This window comes from Podarcis filfolensis (assembly GCF_964270895.1).
Source record: "Podarcis filfolensis genome assembly, chromosome: 12".
NCBI lineage: Eukaryota > Metazoa > Chordata > Lepidosauria > Squamata > Lacertidae > Podarcis > Podarcis filfolensis.
The window spans coordinates 34,735,491-34,761,243 of NC_139614.1; the positions used below are offsets into that span (position 1 = coordinate 34,735,491).

General features: G+C 42.4%; 1 protein-coding gene across 1 annotated transcript in view; it reads left to right on the top strand.

The window, feature by feature from the left end:
* Positions 1 to 5,918: 5,918 nt before the first annotated feature.
* LOC310745933 (macrophage mannose receptor 1-like) overlaps positions 5,919 to 25,753 on the top strand; it is a 41,997-nt gene continuing 22,162 nt past the window's right edge. Inside the window, exons 1-17 of the mRNA XM_083579242.1 lie at positions 5,919 to 6,087; positions 6,474 to 6,869; positions 7,297 to 7,470; positions 8,346 to 8,510; positions 8,839 to 8,952; positions 9,479 to 9,622; positions 10,765 to 10,947; positions 12,353 to 12,510; positions 14,059 to 14,172; positions 14,405 to 14,520; positions 16,056 to 16,204; positions 16,288 to 16,484; positions 18,058 to 18,176; positions 19,771 to 19,849; positions 21,606 to 21,732; positions 23,750 to 23,785; positions 25,580 to 25,749. Of these exons, the coding sequence (XP_083435368.1) occupies positions 6,027 to 6,087; positions 6,474 to 6,869; positions 7,297 to 7,470; positions 8,346 to 8,510; positions 8,839 to 8,952; positions 9,479 to 9,622; positions 10,765 to 10,947; positions 12,353 to 12,510; positions 14,059 to 14,172; positions 14,405 to 14,520; positions 16,056 to 16,204; positions 16,288 to 16,484; positions 18,058 to 18,176; positions 19,771 to 19,849; positions 21,606 to 21,732; positions 23,750 to 23,785; positions 25,580 to 25,749 (2,502 nt within the window). The 5' untranslated portion in view covers positions 5,919 to 6,026. The remainder of the gene's footprint in view (positions 6,088 to 6,473; positions 6,870 to 7,296; positions 7,471 to 8,345; positions 8,511 to 8,838; positions 8,953 to 9,478; positions 9,623 to 10,764; positions 10,948 to 12,352; positions 12,511 to 14,058; positions 14,173 to 14,404; positions 14,521 to 16,055; positions 16,205 to 16,287; positions 16,485 to 18,057; positions 18,177 to 19,770; positions 19,850 to 21,605; positions 21,733 to 23,749; positions 23,786 to 25,579; positions 25,750 to 25,753) is intronic.

Consider the following 25,753-nt stretch of genomic DNA (forward strand, 5'->3'; position numbering starts at 1 on the left):
TGGAGAAATGGCTATGCTTATTTGTGTATCTGCATATTCACAAACGGGGGGAAGCCATGACTGTTTAAGGTGGTATAGCACTGCTTTACATGTATAGTGCAGATGGACCTTAAGTGCCTGTGTTCTCATGGCACAGTGATATTCTTTCAGTGCATGGAGGTTTGAAAAGTTTCAACTAGCTGGAGAAATTTCTTTCACTGGTATGTGGTTGATTTCACAGCATTCAGGAGGTATGTTACCATTAGCAATGTTCTTGGTGGTGCTGTGGGTTAAACCACAGAGCCTAGGACTTGCCGATCAGAAGATCGGTGGTTCGAATCCCCGCAACAGGGTGAGCTCCCATTGCTCGGTCCCTGCTCCTGCCAACCTAGCAGTTTGAAAGCACATCAAATTGCAGGTAGATAAATAGGTACCGCTCCGGCGGGAAGTTAAACGGTGTTTCCGTGCGCTGCTCTGGTTCGCCAGAAGCGGCTTAGTCATGCTGGCCACATGACCCAGAAGCTGTACGCCAGCTCCCTTGGCCAATAAAGCGAGATGAGCGCCGCAACCCCAGAGTCGGTCACGACTGGACCTAATGGTCAGGGGTCCCTTTACCTTTACCCTTTCTCCTCTGTTCACAGGATACTTAGCAAGTATCTCTAGCCCAACACTCAGGTTCCAGTCCAGGTACTTAGCAATAAAAAGTTCTTGGGTCTGTACAGTACTGCATTTTCTTTGTTGTTTAGGTGCACAGCATCCTATTTTAGCTCTCTCTTTTTTTAGCTATTTCCACATTTTCACCACTGCCTCTTCTGGTCCAAGTGTTGAGGGAAATGAAGGAGAAGACTCAGGTGGAATTTACACACATGTTGAAAATGCTGTGAAAATGCTTTTTCTTTTAAATCATTTTGAAAATTGCATTGAATTTGCTATAGCTCACATTCGCCTTCTAGTATCACAATTGTATATTGCACTTTACAACACATTCAAAACGTTATATAGCTGAGTCTCAACTCCTTTCTGTGAATCTCAGGTCTTCCTGCCTTCAGCCACTAGAGGGAAACCAAATCCCATTTGATGATCTTCATATACCCAAAGAGAAATACAGTACAGTACTCCTCAGATAAGAACAATTGTTCTATAGTGGTACCTCGGCTTAAGTACTTAATTCGTTCCGGAGGTCCATTCTTAATCTGAAACAGTTCTTAACCTGAAGCACCACTTTAGCTAATGGGGCCTCCTGCTGCTGCTGTGCCGCCAGAGCACAATTTCTGTTCTCACCCTGAAGCAAAGTTCTTAACCTGAAGCACTATTTCTGGGTTAGCAGAGTCTGTAACCTGAAGCGTTTGTAACCTGAAGTGTATGTAACCCGAGGTACCACTGTATTTCATTACTGGCCTGAGGACTTGCAGCTGACAATGGGATGTGTGTGTGTGTGTGGTTTGAGCAAGTGTTGTAGGGATAGCCTCAGACTCAACTGATAAAAGTTGTGTGCTGCAGGTGGCAGGTTCATCTCAGCAGGATCAATTGCAAAGTGACAATCTAAAGGTGATGCACTCACTTTGAAGGAGCAGGTATGCAATCTGGAGGTGTTCCTGGATCCACCTTTGCCACTGGAGATCCCAGGCAGCTTTGTTGTCTAGAAGCACTTATTGCCAGCCTTGCTTGGGATGGCTTGGCCACAGCACTTCAAGCATTAGATTACTGTGATGCACTATTTGTGGGTCTTCCCTTGAAAGCAGTCTGGAAGCTATCCTTAGTACAGAATGTTGCAGCACAATTGCTAACAGGGATAAGATTCTGGCAGAATATTACTCCTGCAAAGATCTGCTCTGGCCGCTGATTTGTTACTAGGCCTTATTCAGCATTTTACTACAGTGGTACCTCAGGTTAAGTACTTAATTCGTTCCAGAGGTCCGTACTTAACCTGAAACTGTTCTTAACCTGAAGCACCACTTTAGCTAATGGGGCCTCCTGCTGCTGCCGCGCCGCTGGAGTACGATTTCTGTTCTCATCCTGAAGCAAAGTTCTTAACCTGAAGCACTATTTCTGGGTTAGCGGAGTCTGTAACCTGAAGTGTATGTAACCCGAGGTACCACTGTATTGGTATTGCTTCCTGGTCACTGACCGTATTAAAGATATTTGATTTTGTATTGGTATATAAAGCCCCTTAACAGCTTCAGACCAGTTTTCTTTCCACATCTACAAGCAGTCCATCTTTTAATGTGGCAGCATATATATATATTGGAACTCCCTGACTATTGACATTAGGCGGGTACTCTTGATGTATATTTTTAGACACTTTCTAAAAACTTTATTTTAGCAAGCCTACAGAGACAGATAATTTAGTTATGTGAATGTGTACTGACTTTAAAAATTTTGCTGATTTTACATTTCTTATTGTTTTATTACTGCTGGGGAACATATTTACCTTGAGGGCCATGTTGGTCGTGCTCTCGAGGTCTGCCTGGCAGTGGTTGGTGGGGGTCAAAGCAGAAAGTGGGCGGGGCCAAGGCATCCATACACAATTTACACACACAGACCCTACTTACGTACACATGAAATGTATTGAGAAGGGCTTACTCCAACGTAAGTGTGCTTAGCGTTGTAGTTTTATTATATATTTTTGAAACCCACTTGATGACAGTTCTAAAAAACTGCTAGTAGGAGGTTTGTATAACATTTATGTCTTTTTCTGAATTATCTAGCAATAGTCTGACAAGACAGTTGACACTAGGGATTGGAATAAAAAAGTCCACTTGAATAATGGCTCCAAAATCTTCAGGAAGCTTCTTAATAGCAGAGATTACTTTCATTTCTCTCTCTCTCTCCCTCTCCCTCCCTCCCTCTCTCTCTCTCTCTCTCTCTGTGTGTGTGTATGTTTCCGTTTGATTCACATTATCCAGATATTGTCAAGAGAGGAACTTTGGCATTAAAAAGAAGACGACTGTTGCCCAACACAGGTGCCCCATATCCCCTCACTCCCCTTTGAACATGTTCTCCTGGATATTTGAATTTATTTAAAGTAGCTAGGTGTTCCCTTACTACCTCATTTCCTATCTGGAATGGATCCAGATAAACAGACTCATCAAGGAATGCATGTCTCCAGTAGTTCCACCTGAAGTTGCTTCCTTAGAAAATGGGTACAGCGGTACCTCGGGTTAAGTACTTAACTTGTTCCAGAGGTCCGTTCTTAACCTGAAACTGTTCTTAACCTGAAGCACCACTTTAGCTAATGGGGCCTCCTGCTGGCACCGCGCTGCCAGAGCACGATTTCTGTTCTCATCCTGAAGCAAAGTTCTTAACTTGAGGTACTATTTCTGGGTTAGCGGAGTCTGTAACTTGAAGCGTATGTAACCTGAAGCGTATGTAACCCGAGGTACCACTGTATTGAAATACACCACCCACCCCCCTTATGGCACATCTGGAAATTACTAGCATTTTTTTCCTCATAGCATTTCAACACCTGTTGAGTTAGTTCTTCTGAATTAGCTGGTAGTCACCTGACCAAGACAATCACAGCAGCCACCAGAATGAAGACGTTACTTGAATAACTGTTCCAAAATTTTTACGGAACTTCTTAATATCGGTTTACTTTCACTTCACTTTTTTGTCTCATTTCATTTCGCGTTTGTTTCTTACTTTCCAGCTAACACTCAGGGTGGAACAAGGCACTACTTCAAATGCACACAAGAGAACAGCAGCCCCATTTCCCCCTCATTCTCCCTATAACATGTGGTTCTTTAAATCTCATAACCTGGCATTGTTTCTTGCCCCCACCCCAAAAAGACACATTGGTGGCTACTAGTAAAGGTAAAGGGACCCCTGACCATTAGGTCCAGTCGTGACCGACTCTGGGGTTGTGGTGCTCATCTCGCTTTATTGGCCGAGGGAGCTGGCGTACAGCTTCCGGGTCATGTGGCCAGCATGACTAAGCCGCTTCTGGTGAACCAGAGCAGCGCACGGAAACGCCGTTTACCTTTCCGCTGGAGCGGTACCTATTTATCTACTTGCACTTGGACATGCTTTCAAACTGCTAGGTTGGCAGGAGCAGGGACCGAGCAACGGGAGCTCAGCCCGTCATGGGGATTCGAACCGCCGACCTTCTGATCGGCAAGTCCTAGGCTCTGTGGTTTAACCCACAGCACCACCCACATCCTAGTGAGAACAAAAAACACACCACTCAGTATAATGATGCCTGGAGGAAACAGAGCCTAATGAATTAGATGCTACAGAGGGGCCATCAATGGAGAAGAAGGCTGTCAATATCTTCTAGTCATGATGGCAATATTACCTACAGTATCAGATGCAGTTGCTGAGGACCACAAATGGAAGAATACTGTTGCAGTTGTGGACTTCCTGCTTGTGGACTTCCATGGGCATGAGACTGGCCTCTCTGACAGCAGAATATTGGACTAGACAAACTTTGGTCTAAAGCAGGGCTCTTCTTATGGGAAAGACAACTTGATACACAGCTCCTCTTCCTCCAAGTCTGGTTTTGTGTGTTGTTGTATTTTTGGTGATGTGAAGAAGATATTGGGAGCACCTCAAATGGCAGATGTTTGGGGAGGTGGCATCAGTTCTCTGCTAAACATCCCAAGGCCATGACCAATCCCACTGCTTGGAAGACAGTTAACTGGTCAAACTAACCTGCTGCGTCGTGTGCAGTGCAGGATGCCACCCGATTGCCAGTGTTGAAGTAAGGTTCAACTGCCAGACCAATCAGCTTCTGTATATGGATTGGAGAAGGGCAGAAGTACAGCTTGGTAATTTTAGACCCTGCAGTCAACGGTCTTGCAGGCTGCTCCTTTCAGACGGCAATAAGTCGGAGATTTCCAGTCGCAAGAATGATGCCACGCTTTCACACACAGCTGATGGATAACCTGAATGTGTGTTGACTTTGCCATTTACATTTTTTTTGGGTGGGGGTTGAAGGAGGAATTGTTCTGGCAGCCTAATCCTAAATATATTTGCTCAGAAGGAAACTCCACTGAGTTCAAAAGCACTTACTTCCAGGGGAGAATACTTAAGCTTGCAGGCAGCCCGATATAAATTTAATAGGAAAAAAAAATAGCCCCTTAAATTTCTTTGCTGTAGTGCCTTTTAATAATTTAATTCTAAATTCTTCTTTTTTTGAACTTACTTCACCTTAGACACAGCTGCAAAGGAAATATCATTTGCTTGTTGGTTGCAATTTACTCCTGGGGAGTTGGAAACGGGTTTCTTAACATCCTGTTGTGAAACAAATTTCCTGAGAACAGTTCCTTTGACTTAAATATAACTTTAAATTAATATAACTGCAGTCCTAAGAATATTTACTAGGAAATAAGGGGCTAACTACTTCTTACCTATGAATTGTATATAGCAGTGGCCAAATCAGATTTGCCCACCGTAGGTGACTTCCTCTCACCCACCCATTCTAGGGTTTCACATGAATGTCTGTCGTTGCAAAAAAAAAAAAAAAAACAGGTTTTGATTTGATTTGACTTGGAGGTAGGCTGTAGTGGAGGAATAATGGAGAGAAAGAGAGTGTTGTGACCTCACCTTCTCATGCCAGCTTTTCATTCTAAATTCCTGAATTATGGAGCATCTTTGCTTTTTAACAGGGCATTGGAGGCACTCCCCAGTGTTACACGAGTTACAGTTGGTTCCTAAGACGTTTCATTTGTTGTTTGAGATAAGTTTAGTATGGAGCTAAGCGTGCAATCCTAAAACAGGTGGTGGGGAATCTGAAGACATTTTAAACTGTTCATCCAACAATCTGCTGGGCTTGCACTAGGCTAAGTGAAGGGAAATGGCCTCAATAACCCATGTTTTTTCTGTCTTTTCCATGGAAGCTGATTAACAGATTATGGTGTGTGTGTGTGTGTGTGTGTGTGTGTGTGTGTGTGTGTGTGTTTGCCATGTTATGGTGCATTTCCTAATGTCAAAAACAGAAGTGAAATTTTCATTCTGCCTGACTCATTTATCAAGGAATTCTTGAAAGGCAGCAAACTCTGATTTGTCTTATTTCCATGGGAGCGGTGTGGTAGGTTTGGTTGTGGCCAATGTCTTCCTTTTTGCTCCTAAATCTCTTGCTCCTCATCCAGCCAGCTTTTCAGGTATCAGGTAAGCTCTTTTTCACTTCCATCACCATTGTGAACTTAGCACTAGGTGCATTTTTAACTGTTTACTTTTAAAGCATCTTATGGAAGCTAAAGTTGTACTATTAAAGCTAAATCAATGAAATTTCAGCTGCAAGGATAATTGTTGAAAAGAACAAAATGCATTTTAAACATGACAACAATACTATGGACCACTGATAAATAAGGCACAGCATTGGATAGTTTAAAATAAACTACAGAATTAGCACAAGAGGCATTTCTCTCTGTTCTCCATCAATCTTATTGCCTCTTATTCTGAATCCTTGTATTATCATTTTACCAGTAGTTGTCATATTGGAAGGTATGTGAAACATTCTCTCTGTGTTCCTGTTATTTTTCTTAATTTTACAGACAGTGACAGCTTTCTGATATATAATGAAAACCTCAAGCTTTGTATACAATCTCAGAAATCTGGTTCCATCATCGTGGACAACTGTGATGAGGATAATGAGGGGCAACATTTCAAGTGGGTTTCCAATGACCAGATTTTGAACATGGCAGTGAAGTTATGCCTGGCAGTGCCTTCCAAGACAAACCTGGTTGCCCTCACCCTCTCCCCCTGTAATGAGACGAGTGAACTTCAGAAATGGGAATGCAGAAATGACAGCCTCCTTGCTCTCAAACAGGAAGACTTATTTTTAAATCCTGAAAGTGGCCCCCAAAGCCGTGTTACGCTGTCTAAAGCAGCCACCAGTACCTGGAAGATCTATGGAACGAAAGACAGTTTGTGTTTCAAGGGCTATGAAGGTAATATTCAGACAATCTGTTCTAGATTATCAGCTTGTCTATGCAGTTCAAGCATGTTGCAACAGGGGTGAAAATAGACATGATGTTACTTGCATAACTTCAAATCATGTCGATAAACAACCCAAATTCGATAGCATTTGGATTTCAGCCACAAGTTTTCCCCAACCCTACCTGGAGATATCAGGTGTTGGTTCACTTCAGTTAAAGTGGAAGATGCATCCATGTATTCATCCAAGCATGCAAAGGAATGGATGCTGAAAACTCCATGGATGGTGGAAACTGACAGACACAAAAAGTGCCTGTGTATATCTGAGCATTCGTGGAGCTCTTGTATTGAGGACTTTGTTTTAATCATTTCTGCTTCCTAATTCTGTTCTCACCACTATCTATCCAATTTTCTCACCGGTATCTATCCAATTTCTTTCAGCTCTGTATACCTTAAGAGGCAATGGTTTTGGAGCCCCCTGTGTGTTTCCATTCAAGTATCGGAATAAATGGCATGCTCGGTGCATAAGAGAGGATGATGAACATGGACAACTTTGGTGTGGAACAACTGCAGATGTGGATAGAGACTCTTTACGAGGATACTGTCCAAGGAAAGGTAAACACTTAACAAGGCCTTACTTTCCCACCATGTGATTGCTGCTTAGAGGAAAGTTTCTCCTACAAAGAGAAAAGGGAAACTGGTGCCATTGCCAAATTGTGCAACTACAGCAGAAATGGGTGGGGGACACTTCCCCCCTGTGAGTCAAAGCAAAATGAATTGTCTGTAATGTCAGGGCTCCCCAACAGAATCAGGCCCGCATTTGTTCATTGGGGAGGATGTAGTTCCATTCAGATCAAAACTGAGTTCCGGAGCTGTGGTGGAGAGTCACTGAATACAGGAAGCAGACAGGTCATATCCCAAACATTAGGTGTTTGGTAGGGAGCAACTGAGAGGGGGAAAGATTTTGATATTTTATCAAACATGCAATGGCAGTTTCCTTCCTTGAGGCAAGGAAATCAAAGCAGAGGGGAAGTGTCTCAGAAGATTTGTGTTCCTTGTAACTATACATCTGTGCATTTTGAAATTGCTTATGTGCAGTTTTCAGGATGTGCTTACACACTGACGTTTAAGCCTGTGAGGCAGGGCTCGCCGTTCATCCACTCACTGACTCTATAGGGAGAAAGCCAATTCACAAAAACTAGCCTAGGATCTAAAACGCTGATTGCATGTGGGGTTCTAGGTTATTTATATGTGTATGTATATGTGTTGATTTCTTCCTTGGATGCAACACGAAATGCAGGAACACTTGTAGGATTAAGGGACAATGCCAGTGGATCTCCCCATGATCACATAAGCACCTCTATTTTTGCATACTGTTTGGGGTATTCTTCTGAAAAGTGGCATCGAGATTAATAAATATTCAAATATCCATCACTGGAAGATTTAGCTTCATCACTGATAATTTGATGATTTGACACTCACGTTTACAGATGACCATGATGAATTATTCTGGACCAGAAACCAATGGACAGGGGATCTCTACCAGATCAATTACCTCTCAGTTCTAACATGGTACCAAGCAAGAAAAAGTTGTCAGCAACAGAATGCAGAATTACTGACTATCACAGATCTACAGGAACAAGCGTACCTGACAGGTGGGACATAACAAGGCATGCCTGAAGAAGTGATTGGTATAATTTGATTTCTGCTAGTTAAGAAATGCTGTCTAAACTGTAAGCAGACATTACATGGCATAATATTGAAGTATCCTCCCACACAGTACAAGGCGATTTAATTTAGATCCAGCATGCCGGCTGAAAGCATTCATCTGATTAATTTCTTCTTGGCACAAGAAGGAAAGCTGGTAACCCTAGTAATGTTGGAATGAGTTTTTTGTTTCACCCCACCCCATCCCCACATCGTAAATATACCCCCCCCCAGCAACAAAATGCAATTCAACGAATTTTTCTTTTCCATAAATAGGATTAATAAATGATATATCTACTTACTACTGGATTGGTCTGAACGCTTTGGATCTTGACAATGGATGGCAGTGGATTGGCAACCATCCTTTTAGATATTTAAATTGGTCTCCAGGTGAGTGAGCATCTACAATGAGATCAATACTGAAAGCCACCCCCATTTAACAGTCAGTCACCAATGTAAAGCACTTTCAAGGATTTATTGGTGGTTTAAAACCCAATGGATAGTGCTTAAAGTAATTCCTTTTAAATAGTCCAGGTGGCATTTGAAAATAACTCTTTGTGGTCCAGAATGCAATTCCTGCTGGGATTAGGCAGAACCCATCTCTCACATTGTTAACGAAGGCTTTTCAAACTGTTGTACATGTACATTTATTTATTTCATAACATTTATATAATGCTTGATTGTAGAGAACAATAAAAAGTGGTTTACAAAACCTATGAATGACTATAGTTAAGTGGCTAACTTACTGTTGTGCTATGCTGGTGACTTTAAAATATATTGTTTTGACTATGTGTGTAAAAAGGTTTTTATTAAAGGCGGATGATGATATCTTCTAAAGGTGGAGTCTTCAAATAAATCATAAATAAAATTAGCACAGGGCATAAACAATGATCGTTTATATCCCTCTTGCTTAAAGGCAGCCCATCCCCAGAAACAGAAAAAATCTGTGGATCAATGCAGTCTACAAATGGCAAATGGCAGAATGAAAAGTGTCAACAGAAACTTGGATACATTTGCAAAAAAGGAAACTCTTCACTGGATGTTTCTCTTATTCCCACAGGTAGGAGATTAAACCGAGAATGCTATTCATTTACCGAACCAAATTTCAAAAACTTATTTCTAGTAATGGAGGTTTTTGCTATTTGTAGCATTGGGGCAATCCTTTGTTTTGGATGGAGGGGAGGTTGTAGTCTCCGCCTGCCCCTCCAAACACTGGGGTATCCCGTTAAAGGAGTCAGGGGGAGTGGCCATATCCGCGGGACCAGGCGGGACCAGGGCCATAGCCACTCCCCTAGATGGCGGTCCCTGCAGGGGACACCCTATTTGATGTAAGTCTTAGGAACCCCTGTCTGGATTGACCTACGCATCACTTCCAGGCAGGCCGGAAGTATTTCGATTGCCCCATGCCCAAGCCAAACCTCCTTCATCTGTATTCAATAAAGTTGTGGCCTGTTTTGACCAAAAACCCAGTCTTATTGGTCTCTTATTATACAGGTTGGGGTATGGGAAGTCCGATGCCCGGTCCTGCAATGCTATTCATTTACCAAACTAAATTTCAAAAACTTATTTCTAGTAATGGAGGTTTTTGCTATTTGTAGCAGTGTATGCAATGCCAAACATTTCATTGGATTGAGATGCCTGAGGGTATTTTACTAGTAGCCAAAAATAAGTTATCTATCAGGAAAGATCTCAAGCATGGTCTAAAGGCATATGTTGCAGAAACCTTGCTAAAGCTATATTTTAATGTAAACTACTATGATATTGGTGAAAGGAGATAGATATGTTCTCAAGTTGATGTGAGGGTAAACAAGATGATAGATCCTATGGCATGTTTCCTCATGCTTCTAATGGCTCATTATCTTCCGCAAGTGGAATGATGCTTTCAGGTTTAATTTCACCATTTCATGCAGTAGAGGAGGGGATCTTCAAACTGGTTGCCTCTCCCACTTGCTCCACTATGCAAAACTACGCAAATTCAGTGTGAGTGACCCCAAGGACTGTTGATTACCATATTGGCAATAATATCTTCGCAGGATGAAACAGATCACCCTGTCTTGTTAATACTGATGTCTTGATTTGCCTCTGCTGAATTCTGGATATTTTAATTAAGGATGTGAGTCAATGACATTGTAACAGCAGATAATTCCTATTTTTTAAATCCATTCAGTCATGCTGCCTTAAATATTATTATTTTCTTTTTAGATGGCTTAAAGCCTATTAAATGTCCAGATGGCTGGGCTGCATATGCTGGCCATTGTTACCGCCTCAACAGACACCCCAAGACATGGAAAGGGGCATTGCTGTCCTGTCGAAGGGAACGTGGAGATTTATTAAGTATACACAACACTATGGAACACAGCTTTGTCATTTCACAGCTAGGCTACCGTAAGTACATCCAGCAAGTTCTGCTTTCCTGTTGTTTGATGTTTGTGTGAGTATGAGGGTGGGAGCAAGACGTTTGCATTTTTTTGCTACCACATGTGAGTATGGAATGTTATTGAGACCTTGCCCCGATGAAGAACACAATGGAGGGATATTCTTTTGGAAGCACAACAAGGAACAAGCCAGTTAAATGTGAGACATGGCACTGACTTCTACAGCCTTCCCCAATTGTTGTTGTTGTTTAGTCATTTAATCGTGTCCAACTCTTCGTGACCCCATGGACCAGAGCACACCAGGCACTCCTGTTTTCCACTGCCTCCCGCAGTTTGGTCAAACTCATGCTGGTAGCTTCAAGAACACTGTCCAACCATCTCGTCCTCTGTTGTCCCCTTCTCCTTGTGCCCTCCATCTTTCCCAACATCAGGGTCTTTTCCAGTGAGTCTTCTCTTCTCATGAGGTGGCCAAAGTATTGGAGCCTCAGCTTCACGATCTGTCCTTCCAGTGAGCACTCAGGGCTGATTTCCTTAAGAATGGATAGGTTTTGATCTTCTTGCAGTCCATGGGACTCTCAAGAGTCTCCTCCAGCACCATAATTCAAAAGCATCAATTCTTCGGCGATCAGCCTTCTTTTTGGTCCAGCTCTCACTTCCATACATCACTACTGGGAAAACCATAGCTTAGGTTTGTCATTGCTTTTCTCCCAAGAAGCAGGCGTTGTTTTTTTAATTTCGTGACTGCTGTAACCATCTGCAGTGATCATGGAACCCAAGAAAGTAAAATCTCTCACTGCCTCCATTTCTTCCCCTTCTATTTGCCAGGAGGTGATGGGCCCAGTGGCCATGATCTTCGTTTTTTTGATGTTGAGCGTCAGACCATATTTTGCGCTCTCCTCTTTCACCCTCATTAAAAGGTTCTTTAATTCCTCCTCACTTTCTGCCATCAAGGTTGTGTCATCTGCATATCTGAGGTTGTTGATATTTCTTCCAGCAAAATTAATTCCGGCTAGGGATTCATCCACCCCAGCCCCAATTAATTCATCCAGCCCTAATTCCCCAATTAGGTTCCCTCTATATGTTTTGAACCAAAGCTCCCATCAGCTCCAGCCAGTGTAACCAATGATCAGGAATGATGATTGGAGTTTGAAGTCCAAAATATACCAGAGGGTACCAGGTTGGGGGAAAGCTGGGCATTAGATGTTGTCTAGTTGTAGTGCTGCATTTCAGGACTGATGGTCCCCAGTGTAGTTTGCTATACCCAAACATGCGTAAAAAGGAGTGGTGGAAAGGAGTGGTGAATGCTTTTTTCTGCCGCACTTATACGCCACAAAGCTGTGTGTGGTAGGATCCTGTTCAACACATTCGAAAATAAAATCTGGAAGCAAACAAATAAGATACATTTGTGTTTTTAGAGCCAACGGATCTTCTATGGATTGGACTAAATGACCAGAAGACTCCAATGTATTACGAATGGAGCGATGGCTCTACAGTGAGATTCACCAAGTGGCAGAAAGGAAAACCTACACAAATTAATGGTGTGCAAAGCGACTGTATCATCATGAATGGAGAGGTAAAAAATATGGAACTTCTAATATTGTCAGGAGCTGGAGTCAGGCGTACGTCAGCAATGAAACAATAAAGCACCCGATGTCAGTGAAGTTCACTTTGATTCAAAGAAGCAAAATCACTCAGTCCTAGTGGTCACAGCAACCCTTCCCAATAGGTCTTGCCCCAATGAACCAGTAGCGAGGACTGAAGTTCCTTGCATTCCCATTGCTTTCTAAGGCTCCCCTCCTGGTTCCTTCCCTGGCAACCTAAGACTCCATTGTCATGTCTCTCGTTGCTCCTCCCTCTTCATTTCTCTCTGTGTTCTAGGAGACCAGAGGAGAGGGGAGCTGGTGACAGAAGGAGGAGGGAGGCTCCCTAGATTCTTCAGCAGGCTACCTCATCTCTGTCTCCTGCCCCCTCTTTTCTCCTGCCTCTGAGTCTAGAGACTGCCCTCTGAGTCTCTTCCTGTTCACTAAAGCCTGTTGCCTCTTCAGCTTCTGACATCTCTTCCTCCTGTTCTGCTCCCTCTTCTTCCTCTGACCACGCATTGTTGCCCCACAACCAATTTCCTGGCTCTGAGCCTTCTTCCCTTGGAGCTTCCCCAGCTGGTGCCTCCCACCACTCCTCAGCATCCAGCCTATCCATGATGGATATTCCCATTGGATTCCTTTTTGTGTGAAAGACTGGACTAATAAAATACTGAGGATCTATCTTGCACTCCCACTGGTGTGCCCACACAGCCCCAACTTGCAAGTATCCTGTGCTACCTTTGCATTGTCCAGGTAAGATGTAGCACTGGGGTCAGGAGAGTGGCTCTGCAACACTGCCCCAACATGCCAACCACTTTTCTGGAGAGTGTATGTTAGAATTCTGTGAGAACAGAAGAATAGCATGTAGCGTGGTGCTAGAGGCACAATTTGTCTTGATAATCTCACATTTTTAAAAAGCGATTTCATAGCTTTGGTACCAGTGCTTGGGTGCAAATTGTCTGTTGAAATTTCGGAAGCCAAAAAAGTTGAAAAGCATCCTATTTTGGGTGGCAATGCTTCAATCCCCTGCATTTCTGATGTTCTTAACCATAACCAGAAAAAACCCCAAATGAATTATGCAATTAGTTAAAAAATAAATTGCAGAATACATTTTGCAAAGTTAAAGACAGTGTATAAAGAGAGTGGGATTCAACTGCTCTTATAGCAGAATTTGGATTGCCTAGATAAATGTTTTTTAATAGAACAAATGAATGCAGTCCTGAATTTTTGTGTTTTAAAATTTTTCATAAGTGTGAATTAGACCACATTAGCCTTAAGTTCTCAAGATAGAAATGTATTTTCAAATGCTACAAACTCCTGTTTGCCTGTCATTAACAACTTCTCATTATTTTTTCTTGGTAATTGTACTTCGTTGGTTTAGACTATAGATTTCATGTAATTGCGAAATGCAGTTTTCTAGCATGCACAACAATAAAGAGTTTTGCATTGACCAAAAATGCATCAAATGTAAAAATGAAAATGTTTAAGGCAGTGGGTCCTTCTTGATTGTGATTTATATTTCTTCACTTTTCTGTCTCCAGAGGGGCTACTGGGCAGATAATTATTGTGAAGAGGAACTTGGTTACATCTGCAAAAGAGAACCATTGGCATTTCTTTCTGAAGAAGCTGAAACTGCCAATCCAGATTGCCAGAAAGTAAGTCTAAAGTAAACTGTGTAAGGTAGAAAAAAGAAAAAAAGGTAAAGGACCCCTGGAAGGTTAAGTCCAGTCAAAGGCAACTATGAGGTGTGGCGCTCATCTTGCTTTCAGGCCAAGAGAACCGGTGTTTGTCCACAGACAGCTTTCCAGGTCTTTCCAAGTAAATTAGGTGCCCTGAACTTAATATGGCAATAACGTGTGTCTATTGACTTTTTGAATATTTTGACAGGGCTGGAAAAGGCATGGATCCTATTGTTACTTAATTGGACAAACATCTGCAACATTTTCAGAAGCACAGACATTCTGTGAAACAAACAAGGGATCTCTGACTTCTGTGGAGAACAGGTATTATTCTCTCCCCCCACCCTGCCTGACGTTGGTTGACATGCAAAGTAACATTTATGTCATGGGAATCAAGAAGTGAGGTAAGCTGAGGCTTGAGCATGCTCAGTTTGAAACCTGCAGGTGCTGCCTTGTGATTGGCCAAAGATCTGCAGGATACAGAAACCTCTTTTGGAGCAGAGACCCTTTTTGGATCTGGATAGGGTCACCAGGTGAGCCTGGGCCAATTTCCCTAGGAGCAGCCCCTCTCCATCGACTTCTATTGTGATTTGTGATTAAATCACCCAGACCCTCCAAATGTCACTATTTTCCAGGGACGTCCCTGATTTAGAGAAGCTGTCCCGGTTTCTGATTTAATCGGGGAATGTCCCACTTTTCCTTAGGATGCCCCTATTTCCAATGGAGAAATGTTGGAGGGTATGGAGTTATCTGACCCTCTAAGTCGTCTGAAGGCAATCCTGTATAGGGAAGTTTTTTTTTAATGTTTAATGTTTCTTATGTTTTTATATATGTTGGAAGCCGCCCAGAGTGGCTGAGGCAACCCAGTTAGATGTGTGGGGCATAAATAGTAAAATTATCATTATGGAATGGGACGTTCCTATTTCCATTGGAGAAATGTTGGATGGTGTGGATCACCCTCTTTGCTGGCATCGGTCCCACCAGCTTCTCAGGTCACGTGACTGAGTGGAACAGTCCTAAGATCCAGTTTGAATCCTGCTCCCTCCTGCGCTGCCCATCCCATGTCCCTGTTTCAGGGCTTCTGATGGTTTAAGGCCCTCCAGGCTAGGAGGAACCAGGAGGGTCCTGGGAGATGTGCTGGCATAGCCTGGCTGAGCTCCACTTGTAACCCAGGCAAGCTCAGCCCAACAAATTATGTTTCAGGATTCTAAACTGCCATTTTGAATTATCCATTCTGCGTTTCTTGTGAATTTCCTATTTGAGCTGCCATCTGTGGCTTGACTTCCTACCCAGAGAGCCTTTAATTCCTTGTTATAGATTTACTGGTGGACCTGGACAATTAAGACTTTCAGCCTCCATGTGTTTCCACCTTAAATATGTACCTGCTTTCTAGAATATCTTCTTAAAATCTTAATATTATGCTGTACAAATATGAGTTCCATACAGTGTTTTATTTCTTTAAAAAATGTTTAGGGGTATTCTCATTTTCCTGCTCAATTTGAAATATTGCCCCTCAATGAGGCCAAACTTAGATTCACAAAATGTTTAGGGTACCCTTGCGTACCCCCAGAAAAAAGCACTAGTTCCATATATTACCTGAGTGTAGCTGAGGTTCACCCACTTTCAGCTACATGCTCAGGTTGCAATGTGTAAATGTATTGATCCGTGATGGTGGAGCTATAAGTGTAGCCACTCCCCCTTGGTCACTGTGATCCACCCCTTGCCCTTTGAATTGATGAGAGCTGGCCCATCCATGGCAAGCTATTAATTTAATTTTAAAATCTGGAAATTAGAAAACACAAACACACAGAAACACAAATGTATTTTTTAATACAATTGTTATGTATTCTTCTCCACAGATATGAGCAGGCCTACCTGACTAGTCTAGTTGGGTTTCGTTCTGAAAAATATTTCTGGATCGGCCTTTCAGATGTAAAGCAACCAGGCACATTCCACTGGACCAATGGAGACAGTGTTCTGCTCACCCACTGGAATGCAGAAATGCCTGGTAGGTGCTGCCTGAAGCCTAACTGAGATTGCATTTCACAAAGGGTTTCATCTGAAGTGGCTCTTGTCTTGTGTCTCCAAAAGGTCAGCTTCCGGGCTGTGTTGCCATGAGAACTGGGACTGCAGCTGGATTGTGGGATGTTGTGAACTGTGAGGAGAAGGCACCTTTCATCTGCAAACAACTGGCAGAAATTGTGACAACTCCTGCCCCAACAACAATTCCCCCTCCCCCATGCCCAGAAGGATGGCATCCAAGCAATTCTAGAAGTGTGTGCTTTAAAGTAGGTATAGCGCCTCTTGAGTCAAAGTTCTTGTATTTTTCAGTAGCAGAGCAAAGAGGAAAATAGTGGCTTTTGTCTGTCAGTGAACCTTTAAAGGTTTTTGGGAGTGCTACTTTCAGTTTCAGTTTAACCACTCAGTGCACATTATTCTTTTTATTGTGCAGTTTCGTTAAGTTTATTTGAAGTTCAAGATTTAGAAGGTAGAGGGCAGAAGGTAGATTTCTTACTGGTTTGGAGAAGGCTGGGAAGGATTTCTGCCTGCCAAATATTTTAACATTATCAGCAACAAAATGCTGATATTGTTCCTGCCAGTGCACAAGCAGCAAAACGGGATGCACTGCCCCGTCTCCCTTCTCAGCCCTGCCGCGCCGGAGATCCATCAGTCACCCTCCTCCGACGTGCGTCCGCAACTCATGCTACTGTACATGAGCACACATTACTCAGCAGTGTAAACACACAACAGTGTTGGCTTGAGGTGTGGAAACTAGACTACAGGACAAAACTAGAAACAGGACAAAGAAAACATGGCTTCTCTCCTTGTCGTTCTTATCGGAGAGAGAGACAAACAAAAGTACAGTGGTACCTCGGGTTACATACGCCTCAGGTTACATACGCTTCAGGTTACAGACTCCGCTAACCCAGAAATAGTTCCTCGGGTTAAGAACTTAGCTTCAGAATGAGAACAGAAATCGTGCTCCGGTGGCACGGCGGCAGCAGGAGGCCCCATTAGCTAAAGTGGTGCTTCAGGTTAAGAACAGTTTCAGGTTAAGAACGGACCTCTGGAACGAATTAAGTACTTAACCCGAGGTACCACTGTAATACAGAGCAGATGTTCCGCTCAAGGGACTCCAGCAATCTGTACTGAAATGTAAACACAGACATGTGGCATGTAACAATCCCACATATCTGCAGCAAGGGTGGAATGGAATTCCCAACACTCCACACAGACAGGACAGAGAATTAAAAGTGATATAACATGAAGGGTGTTTTTTTAAAAAAATAAAAAAAATCTAGAGCAACCTTGTCCATCATAAACTTTTGTAATCATCGATAATTAAGATAAGCTTTTTGCTTTGTTCTTCAGCCTGTTAATTGATGCCTCTTCTTACATCAGCAGCTAATTTGTGTTCTGGGTAAACCAGTTGTCATTAGTTCCAGTCTCAAAAAAAGAAGGGAAATTTTGCTGACCTGATGCCTTAAGGGCTAACCTTATTATGGGCTATTGCGCAGTGTCTGGGCCCAATGGTGGTTCTTCTCTCCGAAACACTTCTCCACATCCGAAAAAAACTCCTTGTCTCTGCAGAGGCGTAGGAAGGGGGGGCCGGGCTGCCCTGGGTGTCATCGCTGAGGAAGGTGACATTTGGCGCACCGCCCACCCGCAACTCCCAAGCCTACCCCGAGCTGTCGATGTGGTGGTGGTGGAGTGATAAAAAATAAATAAAAATGCACTGGGTACCACCTGACTTTGCTACGCCTCTGTGTTTCCATGTGCAGCAAGTGAGGTGAATCCCAATTAATCTTCCTAAAAGCTGGTGTTTGTGACAAATATCTAATTGTATTCATATGCATCTAGGGCTATAACAAAGACCTTCGGGACAAGAAAACTTGGTTTGAAGCAGAAGATTTTTGTAGAACAATTGGGGGGAACCTCATGTCTGCTCACAATAAGGAAGAGCATGAGCTGCTAAAAAGGTTGGAAGTTCCATAAAATGTTTATTCACGTTGCCTCAGAATCAAAAGCAATGCTGGTTAGGGATGGGGAAGAAATTTGTTCCGTTTGCATCTTAATGTGAACTTCCCAATTTTATGTATTTACACCCCTAAACCAGTAGCTGGAGCAAAACTCATATCTTTTTAAAAATTCGCACTCTAAACCCCTCCATGTCTCTCACTCACACACTAACTAATGACACAGCACCAGAGGGATCCCTCCAAAATGCTCTTTATTCCAAAGGGTGAATCCACATCCTAAACAGGCAGAATCAGAGATCACAAAAGCAGTGTCATCCCTCTCTCCACCTTGCCAGGCTTTCCTGAAAGCAGATGCTGAGACTGGCACCTCCCAGCTTCCCTTTCATTCTGCCACTTCTTCTACACTCTTTCCAGTGGCAAATGGCTAGAAGCTGCCATGTTGTTTCTTAGAAGTCCTCCTCACAGAACAAGCTCTGTTCTTTGAAAGGGGGAGCCTCTGGGAAGTTTGAAGTGGCAGCTCCCAGCCAGTAGCTCCTAGAAGGTGTACCACTGCTATTATACCATTAAATTGTTAGGTCATAATATTGTGGGTTTGTGGGTTTTTGTTTTTTTTTAAAAAAAGTACAGTGCAGCAAACGTTGAACAGGGAAAGCATTTCAACTCAGCCTTAGTAGCTTTAATCACCTTTAAGATTTGTGCCTCATTGTGGAGAGCCACTCAATTCATCATTATCCTCTTCAGAGAAGGAACCACATAATCTGAAATGTGAATTGCCCCTTTCTTTTTCAGTAGTGTAACAGATATTGCAGATATTCGTATAGGCACATGTGCTAGAATAGCAGAAAGAAGGCAGAGGAGAGAATGGCTGTGGTGCTGCCTCAGTACCTATTTTAACTGAGAATTAACAGTATAAGGATAAGGCACAGTCAAGAAAAACCAAGCAGTTTTTGTATATAATGAAGAAAGGACTGGGATGTCCATTGTGATTAGTCAGATATTTTGTTGGGTTGCTTGTGATATTTTTTTTAATCAAATTCCTAAATGTGCCCATGGGCCCAAAAGGACAGGGACCTCAGTGTTTATAAAGTTGTCAGCTGTAAAGATCCAGACTCAGCATTAAATGTGGGTGTGCCTAAGAAATGACCACATGTGATATGAACACACAGGGAGTTCCTGCTCTGAATGGCACACCTGTTCTAGAAACCTGATACTCTTTAAATAAATGAACTGATGCCTGTTGCATTTATGCTGTTCTAGCAGTTCGAAAGCACATCAAAGTGCAAGTAGATAAATGGGTACCGCTCTGGCGGGAAGGTAAACGGCGTTTCCGTGCGCTGCTCTGGTTCGCCACAAGCGGCTTAGTCATGCTGGCCACATGACCCAAAAGCTGTACGCCAGCTCCCTCAGCCAATAAAGCGAGATGAGCACCGCAACCCCAGAGTCGGCCACGACTGGACCTAATGGTCAGGGGTCCCTTTACCTTTACCTAGAGAGTATCAATAGTCCTTATTTTGAAAGTTTCAAATCTCTGTATTGAAATCCATTCTTTGTTTCCAGTTTTCTGCACTCTATAATTATTTTTTATATATTTTAGAATTTGTGACAGCTTGTGTTGGATTGGTTTAAATGAGTTGGAGCCCGATAAAGGATTTTCTTGGACTGATGGATCTCCTGTAAGTAAATGATTAATGCTGATGTATTGATACCAAAATTATTATTAGTTTTAAGGTTCAAGCACTCTTGCCCTCATACTAAACTCTGACAGATCCCATAGCAGTATTTTAAATGTTTAGCCACTGACATATCCAGCATTAAAGTCTTTGAAGATATGCTTTGTATGCTATAACATTTTTGGACCCAATATTTAACAGCAGTTCCTGCAGAGTTGCTTCAAGTTGCTGCTTGCCCCATTGGATTTGTTTTATTTATTTTTTTAAAAATAGTTTTATTATTAAGTAAGGAATGGTGCTGGAGGAGACTCTTGAGAGTCCCATGGACTGCAAGAAGATCAAACCTATCCATTTTGAAGAAAATCAGCCCTGAGTGCTCACTGGAAAGACAGATCCTGAAGCTGAGACTCCAATACTTTGGCTACCTCATGAGAAGAGAAGATTCCCTGGAAAAGACCCTGATGTTGGGAAAGATTGAGGGCACAAGGAGAAGGGGATGACAGAGGACGAGATGGTTGGATAGTGTTCTCAAAGCTACCAGCATGAGTTTGACCAAACTGCGGGAGGCAGTGGAAGACAGGAGTGCCTGGTGTGCTCTGGTCCATGGGGTCACGAAGAGTCGGACACAACTAAACGACTAAACAACAACAACAAGGAACACTACATAAAAATGAACATTTGGCGCTGGAACGTTATAACAGGAAAACACAGACTGACAACCCAGTTTGCATGTAGTGCAAACCAAACTATGGCTGGATCTAGGCACATAAAAAAAGTATTCAGTTAAACACATTGCAAACTTTGTATGAGAAAGACTGTCTCGCCATAGTGGTGCATGCTCTAGTTATCTCCCGCTTGGACTATTGCAATCTGCTCTACATGGGGCTACCTTTGGAGGTGACCCAGAAACTACAACTAAGGAGCAGAGGAGCTAGCTACTGCTGTGCACCCGGGCGCGGGGCCATGGGGGCGAGGCGAGCGTCCAAGGGGGGGGTGGATCAAGCTGTCCATGGCAGGCTGCTTCCTGGGGGGGGGGGGGGCTGCAATGCTTTGCCAGCAGCCTTCGTCCGTTTCCTCTTCAGTTTGACAGCTCAGGGGCTTCCCCCTCCCAGGAAGCAGCCCGGTAGCGGTGCCAACAGCACACCACCTGCCTGCGACACCCAAGCCTCCCCCGAGCTGTCAAAACTAAGGGGGTAGGGGGGAAGGTCGCCGGCAAGGCGGTGCAGCTCCCCCCTTTCCCCAACAGTTTGGGGCAGGCTTGGGAGTCACAGGCGGGCAGCGCACCAAATGTCACCCCCCTCAGTGATGACACCCAGGTCAAACCGCCCCCACCGCACCCCTCTTCCTCTGCCTCTGACTGGGAATGGCCGTCAAGACCATATAACACTGGTCCTAAAGGATCTACACTGGCTCCCAGTATGTTTCCAAGCACAATTCAAAGTGTTGGTGCTGACCTTTAAAGCCTTCAATGGCCTCGGCCCTCTGACCTCTGAAGGAGCATCTCCACCCTCATCATTCAGCCCGGACACTGAGGTCCAGCTCCAAGGGCCTTCTGGCGGTTCCCTCGTTGCGAGGTATAAATAATAATATTATTATTAATTATTCCGGTTAGCAAAAATGGAACTCCATATCACCATCTGGTGTCGAAGCGTGAGAATGCATAAACAATGCATATAAAGCACTTTGTCTTTGCCAGTGTAGCTGAGTCCTCTGTCCTGTTTTCTGTAAATCACTAATGAAATCTTTATTCCTATTGTAGCTTGACTTTCAAGAAACCTTTCGGCCTTACAAAGACTACGATTGCAGAGGAGTGATTCTACATTATTTATGGTGGATAGTTGAATGGTGTGAGAATTATCACAGCTGGGTTTGTCAAATAAAGAGAGGTAAGATTACTTTTATTTATTCATTTATTTTAATAAGGTTTTATTGGTTTTTACACATATTTTCCAGCATATCATCCTTTTAAACATCATTTCAAAATCTTTGGCTATCACAGCATAAGACTTCCTTCAACCTTGACCGATGTTTTTCTAAAATCTTTTCTAATTATGCATTTTGTTACTAGAGTTATTGCTATAAATTCAAATCTTAGTACCTATTCTTAATTCTTTTCACAATAACTTATATATTACTCTTACAAAGCTTCTTTTAACCCTACAAGCGATGTCAATTGGTTACAGTTGCTTTCCAAATATGTCAAAAACTTCTTCCATTCTTTTAGGAAAGTCTGGTCCTGCTGGTTCCAAATTTTCCCGGTTAATCTTGCCATCACAGCATAGTTCATCAATTTCTCTTGCCACTCTTCTTTAGCTGACAAAAACAAACCCCTGTGTTGCAATGAGAACCAATCATAGAAATATAGACACAACACGTAGGTTAAATCATATATAATAGAACAATGATATCATTCAAAAGGTAGAAATAAATCTAGTGTTTATATATACAATGTAGTGTTTATATATACAATGTAACAGACTAGTGGCGCAGAACATTGAGCCATATATTCAAAATAGGCGTCAAAGGTCAGTATTATGGGTAAATCAAAAGAAATTTGGTATTAGGCAAGATTTTGAATGGCGGTTACGTTAAAGGCCTTTGCAGATGACTTAGTCATAACAGTGGAAGAACCATTAACTAGTGCTAGAAAAGCACTAGAAAGAATAGAACAATTCAGACAAGTAGCAGGTTTCAAATTAAACAAGAAAAAAAATGTTAGTGAAAAATATGAATTTGATTGATACATTGCAGCATCAGAGTGGAATAGAGGTTGTTAAAAAAGTTAAATATCTAGAAATCTGGTTAACATCGAAAAATATAAATTTATTTAAAGACAATTACACACCAGTATGGAATGGTATTAAAAGGGACTTAGAAGTGTGGGGAAGAATGAAACTATCCTTAATTGGTAGGATTTCAGTTATTAAAATGAGCATGCTACTGAAAATGTTCTTTTTATTTCAATCAATCCAGATAATTAACGGAGTTGGTATCTTTAGAGAGTGGCAAAAAGGAATTTCAAGATATATCTGGCAAGGGAAGAAGCCAAGATTTAAATTTAAATGGTTAACAGATATAAAAGAGGAGGCTTCTCCCTACCAGATTTGAAATTGTATTATGAAGCATCATGCCTTTGTTGGTTAAGGGACAGGATATTGTTGGAAAATACAGATATTTTAGATCTAGAAGGATTTGACAACAGATTCGGATGGCATGCATATCTATGGTATGGCAAAGTAAAAGTTGATAAAGGATTTGGAAACCACATATTTCAAAAGTCATTGTATGAGGTGTGGGATAGATATAAAAAATTATTAGAACCATGGTGGCTCTTGCTGCTTGAGGCAATGAGTGTAAAAAAGACATATATGTGTAAAATTGGGCCACCTATGAACAATTAGTAATAGAGATGGAGAACCAATGGAAGCTAAAGCCACATGAAGATGTAAAATGTATGGCGAATGATTGGTTGCATTATTGTCAAGTCACTGAAATTTTTAAAGAAGATAAAAACAAAAATGGATTTGTATATACAAAATCAAGGTTTGAATTGGAATTGGTAAGTTTACCTTTAAATTACGAGTTTGTGAAGCAAAGTGAAGAGGACTTTTTCTGCACTGCTGAAACTGGATTTTTTTTAAAAAAAAAACATGCTTGCTACTTACCTGGCCTTTTGTGATGAGGGGGAAAATAATGTGAAATTAATTCAGCTTTCATTATGAATGTTGCAGAGTCCAGAGCTTTGGCCGCCATTTTGATGAGAACAAGCTCGTTGTGAATACAGGAAGCTACTGATAGTTCTTTCACATAGGGTTATTAGCTGTGTCTCAGAAATGTAGAAATGTGAAATGCTAGAAATAACCCTTTACTTTCATTGTCATGGACTCCTGTTTTGTTTTTCAGGTGTACCATTAAAACCGGAACCAAGCAATGATTTTGGTATGTTGGCTCATACTGTCTTCTCTCACGCCACACGGGTCTTCCTTAAGCAGCATCATGAAAGGTGGGGGGTGGGTCTCTCAAGTCAAGGATGCTTCTGTCAGGAGCCAAAGATACTTGTGCTCCCTGACCCTGGGCACTCCAATTCCTGCCTTCCCTCAGAACAAGCAGATTTTAAGTAGCCCTAAGGAATGTTGGGGAGGAACTGCTCTAGCAGTTCTCTACAGCCATTGAAAGTTTGATGATGATGATGATGATGATGATGACGACAACAACAACAATTTATTTATGCCCCGTCCATCTGTCTGGGTTTCCCCAGCCACCCTGGGTGGCTACCAACATAATATTAAGAATAATAATAATAAAGCGATAAAACATCAAACATTAAAAACTTCCCTAAACAGGGCTGCCTTCAGATACCTTCTAAAACTCAGCTAGTTGTTTATTTCCTTGATATCTGATGGGAGGGCATTCCACAGGGAGGGCGCCACTACCAAGAAGGCCCTCTGACTGTTTCCCTATAGCTTCACTTCTCGCAGTGAGGGAACCGCAAGAAGGCCATCGGAGCTGGACCTCAGTGTCTGGGCTGAGACACTTTTTCAGGTATACTGGGCCAAGGCTGAGGAGCCAATGGTAGATCTCCCTGGTCTGGGCTTCCTCACTCCTCTGAAATGAGTTACACAAAAATGCAAAACGACTGTAGCTCAGAGGTAGAACATCTGCTTTGCATGAAGGAGGTCCCAGGTCCACCATATGTCCAGGAAGCACTGGGAGAGATCCCTGACTGAAACCCTGGAGACCACTACCCAGCAGTGTTGACAGTATACTCAACTAGATGGAGCAGTGGTCTGGCTTAGGCAGCTCCCTATGTTCCTAAGTTTCAGGTATTATTGGCTGCTCATTATCATATTCTCATATTAGTGAGCCTTGGGAGTGGTTCTCCTGCTGGAATCTTCAGAAAAACCTGACTGTCTGAAGTTTAGTTGCACTAGGCAACTATTGAGTGTGACTGAGAGTTAAGAGAGAAATTATCTCATAGAATCATGGAATTGTAGAGTTGGAAAGAGATCCTGGGAATCATCTAGCCCAAATCCTCTGCACGTCTACTTGGAAGTAAATTTCACTGATTTCTGTTAAAGGAGAATGGTTCCATTCCTACTCTCCCTCTCGGACACAAACAATATCATCCACCAGGGATGAAGGCTAATCTGGTGCTTAGCCCAGACTGAAATAGGTCAAAACCATCAGTTCTCCTCAAGAGCATCTGAACCATGACCAACGTTTCACGCACCTTGCCCAAAAACAAATATGAGTGGCTGACTAGCCACAATATGTGGAGACATAAGCTAGTACCTTTAAGCACGCACAGAGTGCTTTTTCTTCAATCTTACATACTTTCATTTCAGCCCCCACCCCAATCCATGCCATGATCACCACGATTGAACTAGTCAAGTTTTTCTTCAGAATCTGTTGTTCATGCCTCTAAGGTGCTCTTTCATTTTAAGTATAGATTATTACGGCCACACAGCTGTTTTGTTTTTGATTTACTCTAATGTAGCGGTGTTAAAGCATGCAGTTCTGGGGGCAGGAGGGTGGACATGTTCACAGTGTGCTTCAAAGCTGAAATAACACACATCACTGTTGAGGTCACCCCAGTTAGGACTATTAAAATTGCTTGGCTTCACCACTGGTTGTGCAAAGTACGTAAATTTATTTGTATTCTTGTATTTCATTTTATAATATTTAAATTATCTTAAATTAAATGGGGGAAAAACATTTCTTCTTCTTTTGCAGCATATCCATTTCAAGTAACTGAAGACGGCTGGATTGCATTCAATGGCACTGAGTACTATTTCAGTAACACAACTTTAACTGCAGGAAGAGCCCGGAGATTCTGCAAAAAGCACAATGGAGATCTTGCTGTTATTGAAAGTGGAAGTGAAAACAAGTTTTTGTGGAAATATGTAA